This window comes from Myodes glareolus, chromosome 16 (assembly GCF_982192425.1).
Source record: "Myodes glareolus chromosome 16, mMyoGla1.1, whole genome shotgun sequence".
Taxonomy (NCBI): Eukaryota; Metazoa; Chordata; class Mammalia; order Rodentia; family Cricetidae; genus Myodes; species Myodes glareolus.
The window spans coordinates 10,831,883-10,847,200 of NC_142041.1; the positions used below are offsets into that span (position 1 = coordinate 10,831,883).

At 42.8% G+C, this 15,318-nt stretch overlaps 1 protein-coding gene across 5 annotated transcripts in view; it reads right to left on the minus strand.

Moving 5' to 3' along the window:
• Sdcbp (syndecan binding protein) overlaps positions 1-15,318 on the minus strand; it is a 40,754-nt gene that overhangs the window by 10,125 nt on the left and 15,311 nt on the right. For all 5 annotated transcript variants that reach the window (XM_087897081.1, XM_087897080.1, XM_048419929.3 and 2 more), the window contains 3 exons: positions 6,271-6,336; positions 4,526-4,604; positions 2,850-2,959 (listed from right to left, as the gene is read on the minus strand). In XM_087897081.1, coding sequence (XP_087753207.1) covers positions 2,850-2,959; positions 4,526-4,604; positions 6,271-6,336 — 255 coding nt within the window. The remainder of the gene's footprint in view (positions 1-2,849; positions 2,960-4,525; positions 4,605-6,270; positions 6,337-15,318) is intronic.

Consider the following 15,318-nt stretch of genomic DNA (forward strand, 5'->3'; position numbering starts at 1 on the left):
CGGAACCATGAGCAAGCCATGGGAATGGAGATGCTATCTGCAGGTCACGTACCAAGGAACAAGCATACAGATGTAGAAAGACTCAAAACCCAACAGCAAAAGAGCAAGTAACTCAACTTAGAAATGGGCAACCTGCCTACATAAGACATTTTCCCAAAGAGGACAAATGGCTCATGGGTATGGGAAAGGGATCATTGATCATTAGAAGATACAAATCAAAGCCAGAAAATGACATTGTCTCTTCACATATTAGTGTATCTACCAAAAAGACAGAAGTGTTGGTAAACTTTTGTGCATTGTCATACACTGAATATACTTACTATAACCATTATGAAAACCCATACAGAGGATACTCATAAAATGAAAGCAAATTTGCCATAGGTCAAACAAGCCCCTTCTGGGCAAATATCAAAAGGGAAACAAAATCAGTATATCCCAATGATGCCTGCATCCCATGTCCACTGCAGCATTATTCACAGTGACCAAAGCTTAGAAACAAGTCTCTGTCAACAGATAAATGAATAAAGAAAATGCTGTCTGTCCGTAAATACACAATGGCTTATGACTCAAGCCATAAAAACATGGGCAGCTGGAGAATATGGATGACCCTGAAGGACATAACACTAAAGGAAATATGTCAGAGATACAATGATAGTACAGTCTGTCCTGCTGTGAAAACAAGAAATACACAATGTCAGAAGCAGAGAACAGAAGGCATTTGGAGAGTAAGCAGTGGACAGAGGTGAAATGGGGAAATGGACAAAGTATACAGACTTGGAAAGATAAAAGTAAGTCTCAGGCTCTAATGAAGGGCACAGTAGCCATGCTTTTAATCTGTGTAACTGAAATTTGCTAGTGTTACAGCTATACACTAAAATGTTGTACCTCGAGGAGGGGACAGACACAGTACAGTCATTGGCTTGACTGTGGAAACATGTCACAATGTACACAAATTGATACATATATGTTGTACATCTTCAATGTATGTAATTTTAATAAAGCTAGGGGAGAGAACTAGATGGAACACAAAAAGAACCATACGGTATGTGAGATGAAAGAGTCACTATGTGGAAGAGTTAACAGAAATCTCCAGAACAAATTAAACACAGCAAAATGACAGAAAGGAAAGAGCACACGGAACAGTCGTATAAACGCAGCCACTTCTAAAGGAAGTAAGATTACCTCTGGGCAAGAAGTGGACCAATGGGGCGGGGACACTGGTGTGCTGGTCAAATTAAAGGAACAAAGAATACAGATCTGACAGCAAAGGTCAGATCAACACCAACTCAAGCCCTGGAGCCAATCACTAAAATAATAGCTATAATTGGCTTTTTTCTGTGTTAGAAGATAAATCTTCTATAAATATAGCAATTAACCTTTATGTTTCCGCATACCTCCTTTTTCAGATTCTCTTTTATATAATATATCTACATGTGTATCTCCAAGTATGTGCCACTTGTGTGGAAGCCAAAGGGAGCCAGAAGTCCTCATATGCTCTGGAGCTTCTCTGCAAATACTGCAGCCACTGAGCCATCTCTCGCCAACTTGCCCAACCCCTCAGGGGCTGCAGCTGCCAGAAACTCTTCCCAAGGTCCAGCCTAAGTTTTTCCTAGGTTCCAGCCTCTCGTCCACTCCACCCCAGGACGGCAGCTGGCTTTCTGCAGTTCTACCTGGGTGCTACTTTTTCCTCTAGAAATCTAGTTATCTAATTCCTCAAATTACCACAGTTCAAATACTATGTTTTCAGCTGGATCCTGACTAATACAAGTAGGTTTTCAAAAAATATTGAAATTTCAATAAACAGGGGCAGGAGAGATGTCTCAGCGGTTAAGAACACTGACAACTCTTCCAGAGGACTGGGGTTCAATTCCCAGCACCCACATGGCAGTTCACAACTGTCTAAAGATCCAGTTGCAGGGGATCTGATACCTTCACACCAATGCACATTAAATAAAAATAAACCATAAAAAATATTAAAAAAAAAAAGAGAGAGAGAGAGAGAGCTAGTTCCAGGACAGGTTCTAAAACTACAGAGAAACCCGGTCTTGTAAAAAAAAAAAAAACCTTAAAAAAAATTCAATAAACAAATGTCAGGTACTGTACTAATGTACTAACAATGATATTATGAGAGAGGACAAAAGTGGATTCCACCATGAGGTATGTAACTATAATCACATCAAGTGCTATATGTTATATGTAAGCCTAGCACCCCAGTCTAATTACAAGAAGCTTGGTTTCTAATTGTAAGAAAAATACTAAAATTGTGAACAAAGTAACGCAGCAAATATATACTTCTGATGACTAATCCATCAGCAATACAATACTGTTTGAAATAGGACTTGCTGAGATATGGAGAGTAATGGCACAGTCAACATCGGAAGTACAAAATTCAATGCAGTCCCACAACTAGAACGGATAAACTAATGGAAACATGGCAGAGACCCAATCACAATGTCTTAGGAAAGGACAAAATGCAAAAGGCAAAAAAAGAGACAAAGACGCAATAAATTCAACAGGGGACGACAATATTCAGAAATACATCTATAAAGAAATCTAAAATCAGGCTGGGTATGATGGCACATGCCTTTAATCCCATCATTTGGGAGGCAGAGGCAGGTGGATCTCTGCAAGGCCAGCTTGGTCTACAGAGTTGAGTTCCAGGGCAGCCGGGGATACACAGAGAAACCCTGTCTCAAAAACCCGAGGAAAAAAAAAGAGAAAGAGAGAAAAGCTAAAATCTGAGAAGTCAGCATTAAATTTATAAATTAGTAAGTTTGCTATGAATGAGAGTGCACATGTACACATAAAGAGCATGTTATATAATTCAGAATTATACTGAACATACATACCCCTTGGGTTGGAGCTCCAGAGACCACAGACATATTTGTACATATTTCTTCTTCATTTAAAGTCAGTCCCATGTATTGAGAAAGCTCTGGATACAGTTTAGGGTAGAGATCTAATATAAACAAATGAAGAAAAAGGCATTGGCAGAATATTCAAAATAATAACTTACTATGGACTGTGTTTTATTTAAAAAATCACATTTAAGGTACAAAGATTTAGACATATTTAAAGGATCCATAAAATGGAAGGACATCTTCCCATCTCTGCCATAATTAGAATGAAAAGAATCCATAAAATTTTTCACGTGAAAGTCCTAAAATATAAACAACCTGAGACAGCCTGAGCTTTCCTGCGCAGCCATCCTCTGTGGCCATGGAGCACTGGTTTCAGGATGCCCACAGACCATGCCGCAGGTGTCCAAGTCCTTTATTAAACGTGGTCTAGAGCTGGCTGTGGGGTGCCTAGCTACAAGCCAGAGCTCCACCCGTGTGGCAGAAGCAGGGCTGACCCAAGTCTGGGACCAGGCAGGGCTAGAGAGCAGGACTTTAAAGTTGAAATAAGTAAGTAGATACAGAATAAGGCGTGCGAGCCATCAGCGGACCTGTGCAAATCCTCCTGTCTGCTTCCGACCACTGCTGGACACTCACACACAACACCACCTAACGCTAATGGCTATCACATTTCTCTAATAAGAAAACATTGTGTATGTTCACAGTACAGATATAAAATCCAGAGACAGAAATAGAGGATGCACAGAGGTGACTACTCAAAGATAAAAATAATTTTTCTAAATAAGTGATCTTGCCCTGTTTCTTAGCATAACCCTATGCATTAGAGATCTGGGGATCATGGCACAAATTCTGTTCAGAACAACTGAAGTATTTCTGTCACAACTGCTGAACTCACTCCATAAACAGCTTTGGGATTTGATGGTTCCTCTCAGCTAACAAGGGAAAAGTCAAAGCCTGTAATTGACTGTTCCTACCACTTTCAGAATGACAATGAAATCAGGCAAACAAAATTTTTAAACATTAACAATATTTAACATTTTTGGAAGTGTTCAAAATCTTTTTTCTATACTCTATTTTGACTTCAGAGTAGATTCACTCCAAAGAATAATACCGAATGGTCACACAGAAGATGAAAGACAACAGAATTAGAATTCACCATTTACTCTGTACCCCGATGTCTTTCAGAGGCTGTCCTGAAGCCCCAGAATCAGGAGAGGGCGGGGGGGGGGGGGTTGTGGCTTACGGAGTCTGAAGGGTAACTGTCAGACCTGACGTAAGACCCAAAGGGGGACAGTTGGAAGCTTCCCACACTCCTGGCAGGGGTGAGAGCGAAGCAGCTCAGAATGTCTGCGAGCAGCTATAGAAGCCGGGAAAGCTGTGGCTCCCAGGGAACAGGGTTTCCCGTTAAAGAACAGATTATGTTAAGGACCATTGATAAACTAAGATAAAATTCTAGGATGCCCTAAAACACATCTTCATACTCATAGACCACTCTCTTGAGTAAATGCAAGTTAGTTCTTTAGTAAACCATTCTTCCTTATTGCTACTAGATCGCTAATCACAAATTCATACAGCATGTCAAAATCCTAGGTTCTTCACTTCAGGGGGAAAGAGGGGTTTTATATGTGTTTCTGTCCAAAGACCAGGAGCCCAAAGTATGAACCTACTTCCATCTGTAGGGAAAGAAGCGGAAACATCCACCAGAACGGCCTGGGTGGCAGGGCCAGCAGAGTAGGCGTTCTGAGCCTGGAAAAGAAAATTCTATTAATACCAAAAATATTTTCTTATCTTTCTTATATGGTTTACAAGCTACATCTAGAACTGCCCAAAAGAAATAAACAACTGAAGTCTTACTCAAAGTTTCATTTTAAATACTTCAGCAATCATTTTTTTTCCAAAGGAAATCTATAAATAAAAAATTTTAGGAGTACCTTTAAAAAGTGAACAACACAGGCTGGCAAGAGTTTGAACTGAAAAGGAGGGTTCTAGGACTATGTGCTGCTAGAGCTACAGCCTAGTGGTTACTAAATACTTTACAGGTGTGAGCTGCCAGGTCACGGCTGTGGTGCAAAGGGCCAGACGACAAGAAGTTTCTCTGACTTCTTGTTGCCAGGGCACCAAGATAAAAAACAAACAAACAAAAAAAACATGAGTCACCCCACACTAGATACAAAGCAGAACAAGTAGCCCAAGAAGCTAGACTAGGAATGTTTTGAAATCGAAAAGGAACAGAAAGAAAAGCCATATGCGACCTCTCCCCAGGCCTGTGCCCTCTCCCCACCACTACCTCTCTGCTCTGAACACTGAAGGCCTCCAAAGGATCTGCTTTTCATAAGGGGTCAGCTGACACAAACTGAAGCCCCTCTACTTTACAGCATAGCATCTGTCAACACCACCTAATTTCTGCATTTTCTAAGAGAAAAACCCCTATTAAAAGCCAACTGTGGTTAACGTAAGTTCAGTTCTACACACAGCGATGAAGAAAAACATGGACAAAGATCATTCTTTGCAATCTGTGTGGCTAGTCCTTAATGTACAGACGGAATGTTGTTTTAAGGCTGAATACCTCAGATAACAGCTTTATGAGAAGAGTGCTTGTTCAGAAGAATTTTGTGAAAATTACCACAGGAGTGGGCAAACTGAACACCACAGAGAGAAATCACGGACATTTACGACTGAGGTGCCACTCACAGCTTAGCAGCTCGGCGGCACATGGGTGCTCCTTCTGAGACTGCTGTTGGGAAAGGAACTGTCCACAGAGCAATTCCCCCAGCTAGTGCCACTAGGGCAGTCCTTACGACACCTGAGCTGCTACTGTGATTCTACTCATTCTCCTTCCGCCCGAGGATGGCGTCGGGACCACAGCACCAGCTTTACACAAGACTGCGACTGACGTTCTACCCTCTGACTTACATGAGTTATATGCAAGTGCTAAGAAAATTAAGCGCTCTAAAGATTGTAGAACTACTATCTGACAGGAGAGATGGCTCAGAGGTTAAGATGGATAGAGTATAGTTTCTTGAAGCGGATCCAAGTTCAGTTCCCAGGACTGGAGCCTGGCAGCTCACAACCACCTGTAACCCCAGCTCCAGCAGAGACCTCTTCTGGTCTCACAAGAGTTTGCACTCACATGTCCATGGCACAAACATGCACGCGTGTGTACATACACTCACATAGACACAGACAGACAGACAGACACACACACACACACACACACACACACACACACATTTTTGTTCATGCCAGGGCTAATAGATATAGAGAAATAAAAAAGAATCTCTAGCCTTCTTGTAACATTGCGGTCTACAACAGACCCACACAGATGCAGGAGTGGACCAACAAGTGCATGCTTCCCGCTTCATTTCACGAGTGGACATGCCATGAAATAATTTAAAATTAAAAGCACACATACCTGAATCACTTTGTCTACCTTCAAATCTTCAAGAGATGGATAAAGAGACATTTTTGCAGGTTTTTTCTAAAGAAAAAAATTCAAATGTCACAGAAATGTACAAAGTACACGCACCAGCACTAAGCACGTAAACACGGACAACTGTTTCATACCATCAACATATACGTTCAAAAGCCAAAACGACAGACTATTTAAGGCATATCATAGCTGTTAGCATTCAACAGTTGCTACCAAACTCTCTCTGTTCCCATAACGACCAAACTACATTCATCACGGATTTTAGATTTACAAGGAAAGCTGCCTTCTTCCCAAGTTGTAACAGTCACAGAAAGGCTTGTGGCTTCTGCTTGGCTGACACAGTGCCCCCAGCAAAACAGGTCAGGAAATGACTTTTCACAAGATCCATTACCTTCTAACAACGCAAGCCAAGAGCAAAGAGTATGCAGTGTGACATGATGGAAAGACTAACATAGGCCATCTGCTTGTTTTTTTTTTTAAAATAGCAATGGCTTTATCTTGAGTAAACAGATACAAAAAAGAAATTATTACCTTTTGTTTTAACATTTCTATGTTGTTCAATGTTTCTTAAGGTACCATAAACTGCTTTTTGCAACAATTTAAAATAAAATTCTCTGAAATATTACACTGACACAGAGCTTACATTTTGTTCAGATATTCTGAGATAAATATCAAGACTTTCCACTTAACCAAATAAAACAGAATGTATCCTAATTGTTAAAAGGTTTGGGCAAATTACTAAGCCAGCCCATCTACCTCCCCCTTCCAAATCTATTCTTTATATCTGGATCTGCAGCTGATTTTAAATACCGCCCTGCTGGCAGAAGGTGGGAAGCTGTGTGCTCACCAAGGGTCATCAAGAGCCTCTCGCCATGCCGGGGCTGGCACCCTTGGAGATCGCTTTCTATGGTTCTGCAGCTACATGATGAGCTCAGTGCGAACTCACTGGGGTTCCACACATCCACAGGAGCACCTCAGCAGGCAGAGAACACCAGGCTTAGCAGGCAGTCTGTTTCTGTGCTACACTGGCTCAGCCCTAGCAGCAGCTACTTTTGAAAACAAAAGCCCCAATAACAGGCACGAGAAGTCTCATTTGAGCTACCGGCCAGGGATGCTGTGATGGTTTGAAAGAAAATGGTTTCCACACAGAGTGGCACTATTAGGAGGTGAGGCTTTGTTAGAGTAAGTATGGCCTTGCTGGAGGAAGTGTGTCACCAGGGAGGTGGGCTTTGAGGTCTCCTGAGCTCAAGCTACGTCAATGAGAGCGGGCGGTCACTCCTGTTTCCTGCGGCTCAAGATGTACAGCTCTCAGCTCCTCCCCAACACCATGCCACCAAGTCCCGCCATGATAATAATAGACTAAACCTCTGAAACTAGAAGCCAATCCAACTTTCTAAGAGTTGATGTGGTCACGGTGTCTCTTCACAGCAACAGGAATCCTAACTAAGGCAACTGTCTATGAGACTCCCAAAGCATACAGCCGATTGCTACTGCCCATCTATAGATGGAAAAGATGTTCCTATTGCTGAAGATACCATGCATTCCAGAAACAGGGCCTAGAAATTCCTGAACTGGAACTTACCTGAAAGCCTCCTTCCCAAAGACTAGCCTTCATGGTACCAGAAGATACCATACAAGCTTCCAAAGGAGGAAGGCAACCAACAGTTCTATCCAGCTATGAAATCTATGACCCACATCAACAACTTCTAAGGCACAATAACACAAAGGGTGCAGTAGTGGCACACAGGCCTTGGTGGGAGCCAACCACTCTCTAACTAGGCATTAACTAGTCTCAACAAGTTTAACACGGTCTCAACAAGGAGACCGTGCTAGTGGAGTCACGGACACTGAGAACCTACAGCTACTGCTTTACTAAACAGGCCCAATCCTTAACTGTTTTAAAGATCTGTCCTTAAGTGCAGTCTTCACCCCACATCAACGAAGCTTCTCTTTGCAACAGATGGAGATCAAGACAGAAAGCCACAACCAATCAAAGTGCAGAGTTGTGGGGCCTAGTCCCAATGGCTACATCTACAAAACACTCCTGTACCTAAGGCTCAGGGATATGGAAGATGGGGCGGGAAGACTGTAAGAGCCGGAGATCAGGGAGTTTGCTATGAAACAGTATCCTAGTAATGTCAGAAGCTGCAGCCATAAAGTCTCACCAAGATGACTGCCTAAACATGAGTGGCATACATGTCAAAGTGCACAGGAATTTACCTAATGTGAGCATTTAAACCAGGACTATAGAATGCAATGCCTTTTGTCTGGCTTCTTTCATTGTGAATGATACTTTAAAGGTTCATCAATGTTATGGCATCTATCGGAGCTTTTATCCAGAGCTATTATGGCTGAGTACATTACATCTTTTACCCAGAGCTATTATGGCTGAGTACATTACATCTTTTATACGCCACTTTACGTTCATTCACTCTCATCTTACCTTGGGCCATAATGAAAAATGCTAGCACTCTTTTGCATTACTGCTAAGAGTGTGAGTGTGTGTGTGTGTGTGTGTGTGTGTGTATGCTTAGAGGTCTTTGCATAAAGATATGCCTTTAATTCTTTCGATATTTATAGCTAAGAACATAACTTCTAAATCAATATGGTAACTCAACCTTTAACTTTTTTATAAACTATCAAACTGGTTTCTAAAAGAATTATATTAGTTTTATACCCTCAGAATCCTAATTTCTCCACATCCTCACTGCTAGTCTGTGGTTCTGAGAGCAGTCACTCCAGGAGTGGACCAGCATCTCATGTGGCTGGAATTTCACTTCCCTGACAACTGATGATGAAGCTGTCCTTTCATGTGCCTGGCCACTTGTGGACCTCATAACATCTACATCTTCTGTCTAAGAAGAAATGCCCATTCAAATCCACTGTCTGTTTATTTACTGGATTATTATTTTTTTAATAGTAATAGCTCTGCTTATAGTCTAGATATTAGGTTCTTAATCCATTCAGGTTACAAAATCAATGGAGTTAGCTGGCTTATAAATACAAACTTATTTGTCAAAGTTCTGCACATTGGGAAGTTCATGTCCTGAGCCAGAGCAGCAGCTCCTCCTTGTCCTCGCACGAAGAAGGCACAGGCAGAGCTATGGAGTCTCGTCTCTATGGATAGCAGCTCTACTCCTAAGAGCAGAGCCTTCAAAATCTCAGAACCAAAGACCCACGTCCACGGTTGGTGCTCACAGGTTTAAACTATGAATTTGGAGGAGCAAATACATTCAGACATATCACACACTCTTATCAGATATGATTTCCAAATACTTTCCTTTTATTCTTTAGCTTCTTTTGATTTTGATTTGTGCTTCCTTTGTAGCACAGAAGCGCTTTGTTTTGATAAAGTTAATATGTTTCTTCCTGGCTATTTGTACATTAAATGCAACATTTAAAAAAAAAACTCATGGTCACTTAAACACTGTTTTTATCTAAGAATTTAATAGATTTGCTATTATATTTGGATCTTTGTTACATTTTGAATAGTTTTTGTATACAGATGCAATTTAATTCTTTTCTGCCTAGACATCAAGATGTTGGTTCCAGTACCATCTTTTAAAAAGAATAAATTTTTGCTTATTGAATTGCCTTGGTAGCCTAGCTCGAAATCAATTCATGGCTAAGTATATCATCCTTCCTGGCCTCTTTTCTACTGGCTTACTTTTTATCAATACCAGTTTTAATTACTGTACCTTTGCACTGTTTTGAGTATGAATTTTCCCATACTATTCTTTTTTCTAAAAAAAAAAAAAGATCTTACGGTTATTCTAAATCCATTTCAATTTAGCATGAACTTTAGAATCTGTTTTTTTATTACACTTTGATCTCTAATAACTTCACACAGTGCATTCTGGTTACTGTCACTACTCCTCACCCTTTAGCACAAGTTTTAAATGTGGAGTTGGCATTTATAAGCATATAGACAGATCTGGGGGTTGGAGAGATGGAGCAATGCTACTCCTGCAGAAGAGTGGTTCCCAGCCCCAAGGCTGATGGTTTGCTTGTCACTGGCTACTCTTTAGTTTCCCCTTCAATTTATTCTTTCACCCTAAAAGGTGTTTAAGAGTGTATTTTGAGTTCTACTTTCTCTGTCAAAAAGATGCTTAATATATTCTTAAAATTGTTAAGATGTAATGACCTCATAGGTGATCTTTCTCAGGAGTATGCTGTCCACACACTTGAAAGTGTCTCTATGAAATGGATGGAGTGTCCCGCTAATGCCTTAGGTCCGTTTGGTAATACAATATTGCCGAGTCCCCTGCTGTCTTGCTAATGCTCCATCTGCATGTTCTCTCCACTATCAGAGCTCTGAGAAGAAAATCCATTACGTTGCTCTCTGCTCCTCCTTTGGCCCTATTTGTTTTATGTATTTGAAGACTCTGAGGTAGTGTGTGCATTAGCTGCTTCCTGAGTGGTGCCTTCTGCACTCACTGCCACGCCTGTTTCTGGGGTGTGCTATGCCAGTGCTTCCCAACCTTCCTAACGCTGCATCCCTTTAACACAGTTAGCTACTCATGCTCTGGTGACCCCAACCATAAAATTATTTTCATTGCTACTTCATAATTGTAATTTTCCTACTGTTATATATGTTATACATAATGTAAATATCTGATATGTAGAATATCTAATATGTGATGCCTGTAGAAGAGTCTTTTGGCCTCCAAAGAGGTCATAACCTACAGGCTGAGAACCACTGGTCCTGTGCTTTCCACAGCACACAAAACATGCTCAACCCACCACATAAAAGTATCTAATCCCAGCACTCAGGAGGCAGAGGCAAGGGGATCTTTGTGAATTTAAGAGCAGCCTGGTCTACAGAATAGTTCTTGGACAGTAAGGCTACACAGTGAAACACTGTCTCAGAAAAACAAAAGGAAGAAAAAATATCTATAGTAAACTGGGAAGGACAAGCAGTGTTTTGCTGAGGTTTGAGTACTTCTGTCAAATTACTGAACTTAGAGGGAAGGGGTCAGAAAGAAGGGCCATACCTGGTTCATGCTGAGAAACATCAAAGGCCTGGATCAGTGGTTCTCAACCTATGGGTTGCAACCCCTTTGGATTCAAAAGACCCTTTCATGGGGTTACACATCAGACATCCTACATATCATATATCTACATCACAATTCATAACAGTAGCAAAATAAGTTAGGAAGTAGCAAGAAAATAAATCTATGGTTGGGGTCACCACATGAGGAAGGCTGAGAACCACTGGCCTAGCAGAAAGAGAAGCTGAAGCAGAGGTTGATCAGTGCGTACACTCTTTACTCACTGAGGAGAAAATGATCCAGTTAATGGTTTATTTGGTTTACCACTGCACCTGGACCAGCCCATGTCTCTACAGCATCCCCTGCACAGCACAGACAGCTGGCTTTTTCCCCTTGGTCATTTGTTTTTTGTTTTTGGTTTTTTTGGCTTCTGTTTAGCTGTTGTCTTTCCGTACTGGTAATTTCCTGACCAACACTTTGCTGTCTGCTATCTTGTAGCAGTCTGCCTCCCCTTTCTTCTCACGGTTCTCTCATGTGTGTGTGTCTAGCTATGCACTTCTGGTTTGTTCCATTTCCTTTTACAGCCCTCTCTGTGGTTACCATAGGGCTTAAACAACTGACCACTTGTGTGAGGAGGTAACAATTTCCAGGACTGGTACTTCTCCTTCCACCATGGGCTACAGGAATCAAACTCAGGTTGTCAGGATTGTGAGGGAAAAGCCTCTGACAGCTGAGTCACTTCCCAGGCCCCATGCGCTCACAGATGATGAACATCCTGTATCAGAGGCCATCTGGTGGAGTCCCTTTAGTACCTGTTAAAGGGCAGACCTGGTAGGAAAGTCTCTTCACCGTTTTCTCCAGGCACTATGGCTGCTTTGTCTATGAAGAGCAGTTCGGTGGCTTACAGAGCAGGCTATGCAGAAGGCTTCTCAACACTTTGAATGCACACACCAGCACTCTCCCTGGCCTGTCAGGCTCCGCTGAGCTCTGCTGCCAGCCCCCAGGCCCCGTGCACATGACGCGCTGTCCTTCTCTTGCAGCTCTCACAAATCTCACTTGCTCGTCCGACACTTCTGATCTGCTGTGTACAGGGTTTCTTGACTTGAGTCACTTCTTTTCCCCAGATTTGGGATTTTAAGCATATTCTTAAAGCAAACTTTCAGTCCTTTCTCGCCTCTGAAAGGTTCTGAAGGATAAAGTTATAAGTCTAATTTACTGTGCTTTAGAGATCTATAAAACAAAAATGCTTCTAACTTGTAAGCCTCACTTGCTCAAAACCAGTTAACTTCCTGGAATGCTGGCAGCTTCTGTGCATGGAAGGTAACAAGCCACGTATTTTCACTTTTTCAAACAAGACTGGTTGCCCAGTGCACAGGCTGTGCTTGCCCACACATAGGCGGGAAGTGCACAGGCAGAATGATGTCCCCCCCACCATGGATGAAGGTGGAAGTATGCCATAGCCCCATGGATTTGTGGGCTTCGCCTTTATAGGCGCCTGACTACTGATTTATAGCCATTCTCTGGGAATCCCAGGTATGGACATGGCCAGTGCCATTGTCCTGGCCAGTATTTATAATAAAGCTTGCTTCAAAGTTGACCCAATAATAGTGGTAGTGGTCTTATTCTCACCTGGTGGGATTAACAAGTTCTGTTTCAGCATGATGGCCTATAAACCAAGTGTTCCTGTAACATCCTCAAGTTTTATAATTTGACAGAAATATTCAAACCTCAGGAAAATGCTACTCAACTTCCCAGTTTATTATAGAGTGTACAAATGGACTAGAGAAGCACCAGACGGGGGTGGCTGAGGCGTAGGGGAGGATGGAGTGGCTGGCTGGTCTCCATCTTCCCTCATTGGAAAGCACGGCCCCCTGCATGTGGATGAGCTGCTCTCTCGCCTTAGGTCAATCACTGCCCCCAGCCATGTTTTCTTTCTTTTTCTCCATATTAACAATTAACTAAACAGCTTTTTCTTGGTGAACAACCTTTGCTTAAACTTCTCTTTCCTTCAGGCCTCTGAACTTTAATCTACTTTGAGCTGGAGCCAAAGGATATCCCTTCTGGCCCCTCCCTCCAAGATGAGGCTGGCTTCTCTGACCAGGATCTGATTTGCCACCCTGCCTCCCGCAAGCCCCCTCTGCATTCTCGCCCTGCTTCTCCTTGACACAGCCAGTCAACCTTTTCCTGCCACATCAAATGAGATGTTCACAGACATCAACATGGCGCTTTCTGCTCTAGGTCTCCTTCAGAATGAAGTCCCTTCTCACCAGAAGCAACTCCACAGTGCAGACGGCAGCACAGGACAGCCATCGCAACCCTTCCGCCTCCCTCAGCGATCCCAGCCTCCTGCACAGCCACCCATGCACCTCCCCGTGCAGCCCCAGCTTCCCAGTGCCACATAAAACTCCCACAGCTGACAGGATCAGGAAGGGGTCCTGGCAGGAGAGGCTGCTAGGGCAGAACTGGGCTTTCACCGACCTCCTTTTGCAGGATCAAGACTGGCTCCAGCCGCTTTGCGTCCCCTCGTTTTAGTTTTACATAAGCAACAGTGCCCCAAAAATCCAAGAAAATCACTCAAGCTAATTGTTACTCATTACTGGGGGGTGAAATCAGGCATTTGTCTTCCATACCACGACCAGAAGAACAAATCGATCCCTTTCAAGCAAGAAGTCAGTCATTTAATTACTATTTCCATAGCAAAGCCAATTATTACTCTACCTATGTGACCTGTACCATATTCCCTAAAGTGAGACTGAATCTGGCAGTCAGATTCCAGGATACAGAACAGTTTGCCAGAAGCCGTTCCAGGCTTCCTATACTTTCCTCCACCCCCAGTCACAGGGGCCGAGTCTCTGATCTGATTCCAAGTTCAAAAGGATTGAGCTCTTTCCGTAGAACCGTTCAACTACCCTAGACCGGAATTTCACAATGACCAATGTGAATTAAGAGAATTCTGAAGCTATTACAGCCGTGATAAGCTCTCGTTCTAACCCCTTACAATTCCCATTAAGCCATCACGTGCCGACTACGCCACAGAATTCTGCTTCTAGGTCTCCCCTCGAGGGGTGACGGCTCCTGAAGGCTCCCAGTCAGTCAGCACCCAAAGTCCCCTCCACCTGCGGAGTTACTGACGCCTTCAGAGCAGCTGCTCTGCTGGTCTGGTTCCCCGGAAGGAACCACGGCTTTCAACAAGCAGCCCCTCAAGCAGGTTTGGCCCACCCCGTACTGGCTGAGACCGGAATACTAGGTATGTCTTACCAAAGTCCTGAACCCAGTGCAAGGGAGGCTTTAGAAAATATCGTCTGCCACGAATACATTTCTCTAATGATTTGGGTAACACCAGAATCTCCTCAAAACATAAAGGCAACAGCAAAAAGGACTACAAAAATGTTATCTGTAGGCCTGGTGCCTTCTAGAAAGGACAGTTACTTTGGGAAGGGCGGAGAGTAATGCTCCATTCACTACCGCGCTGTAGTTCTGAGCAACCATACTATTCCTGTAGGCATCTTAGGGTTGTTTGCTTTTAGCATCACTTGGAAAAATTAGTGAGTGATGACGTAACTTCTAGACTGCTAAGAATCTCCTCTCTGTCCCTCAACACTCCCAAAGCAATAAAGTCTTGTTTCCTTGGGCCTTTGACAGTTCACCGCTCAAACAAGGGAAGTGATATTTTGGGAAAACTAGTTTGCTGTTCTTGTTGCTGAGCGGAATAGAAACCTAAAGTTTTCATCTTTCAGCTACAGCTCCAGAGAGGAGAACTAGAGGAGAAAGATGATGATGTAAGACCGGCTGGTGTATTCCAGGCTTAGAGTGAAAGCCCTGATCATATATGCTGTGACATTGTAGATGAGATTTCTATTGAGCAGGAGAAACAAGAGTCTCCACGGGGCAGGAAAGACTCGGTCTTGCTGTGTTAGACGGCCCCCCACATCTCACTAAGAGGGTGTTACAGTTTTCCTTCACAGCTTTATCTGTATTCCAGATTGCCTGTGCATCTTTTGTAGAGGCCAGTCAGGACAAATACGTAAGAAAGGTGACC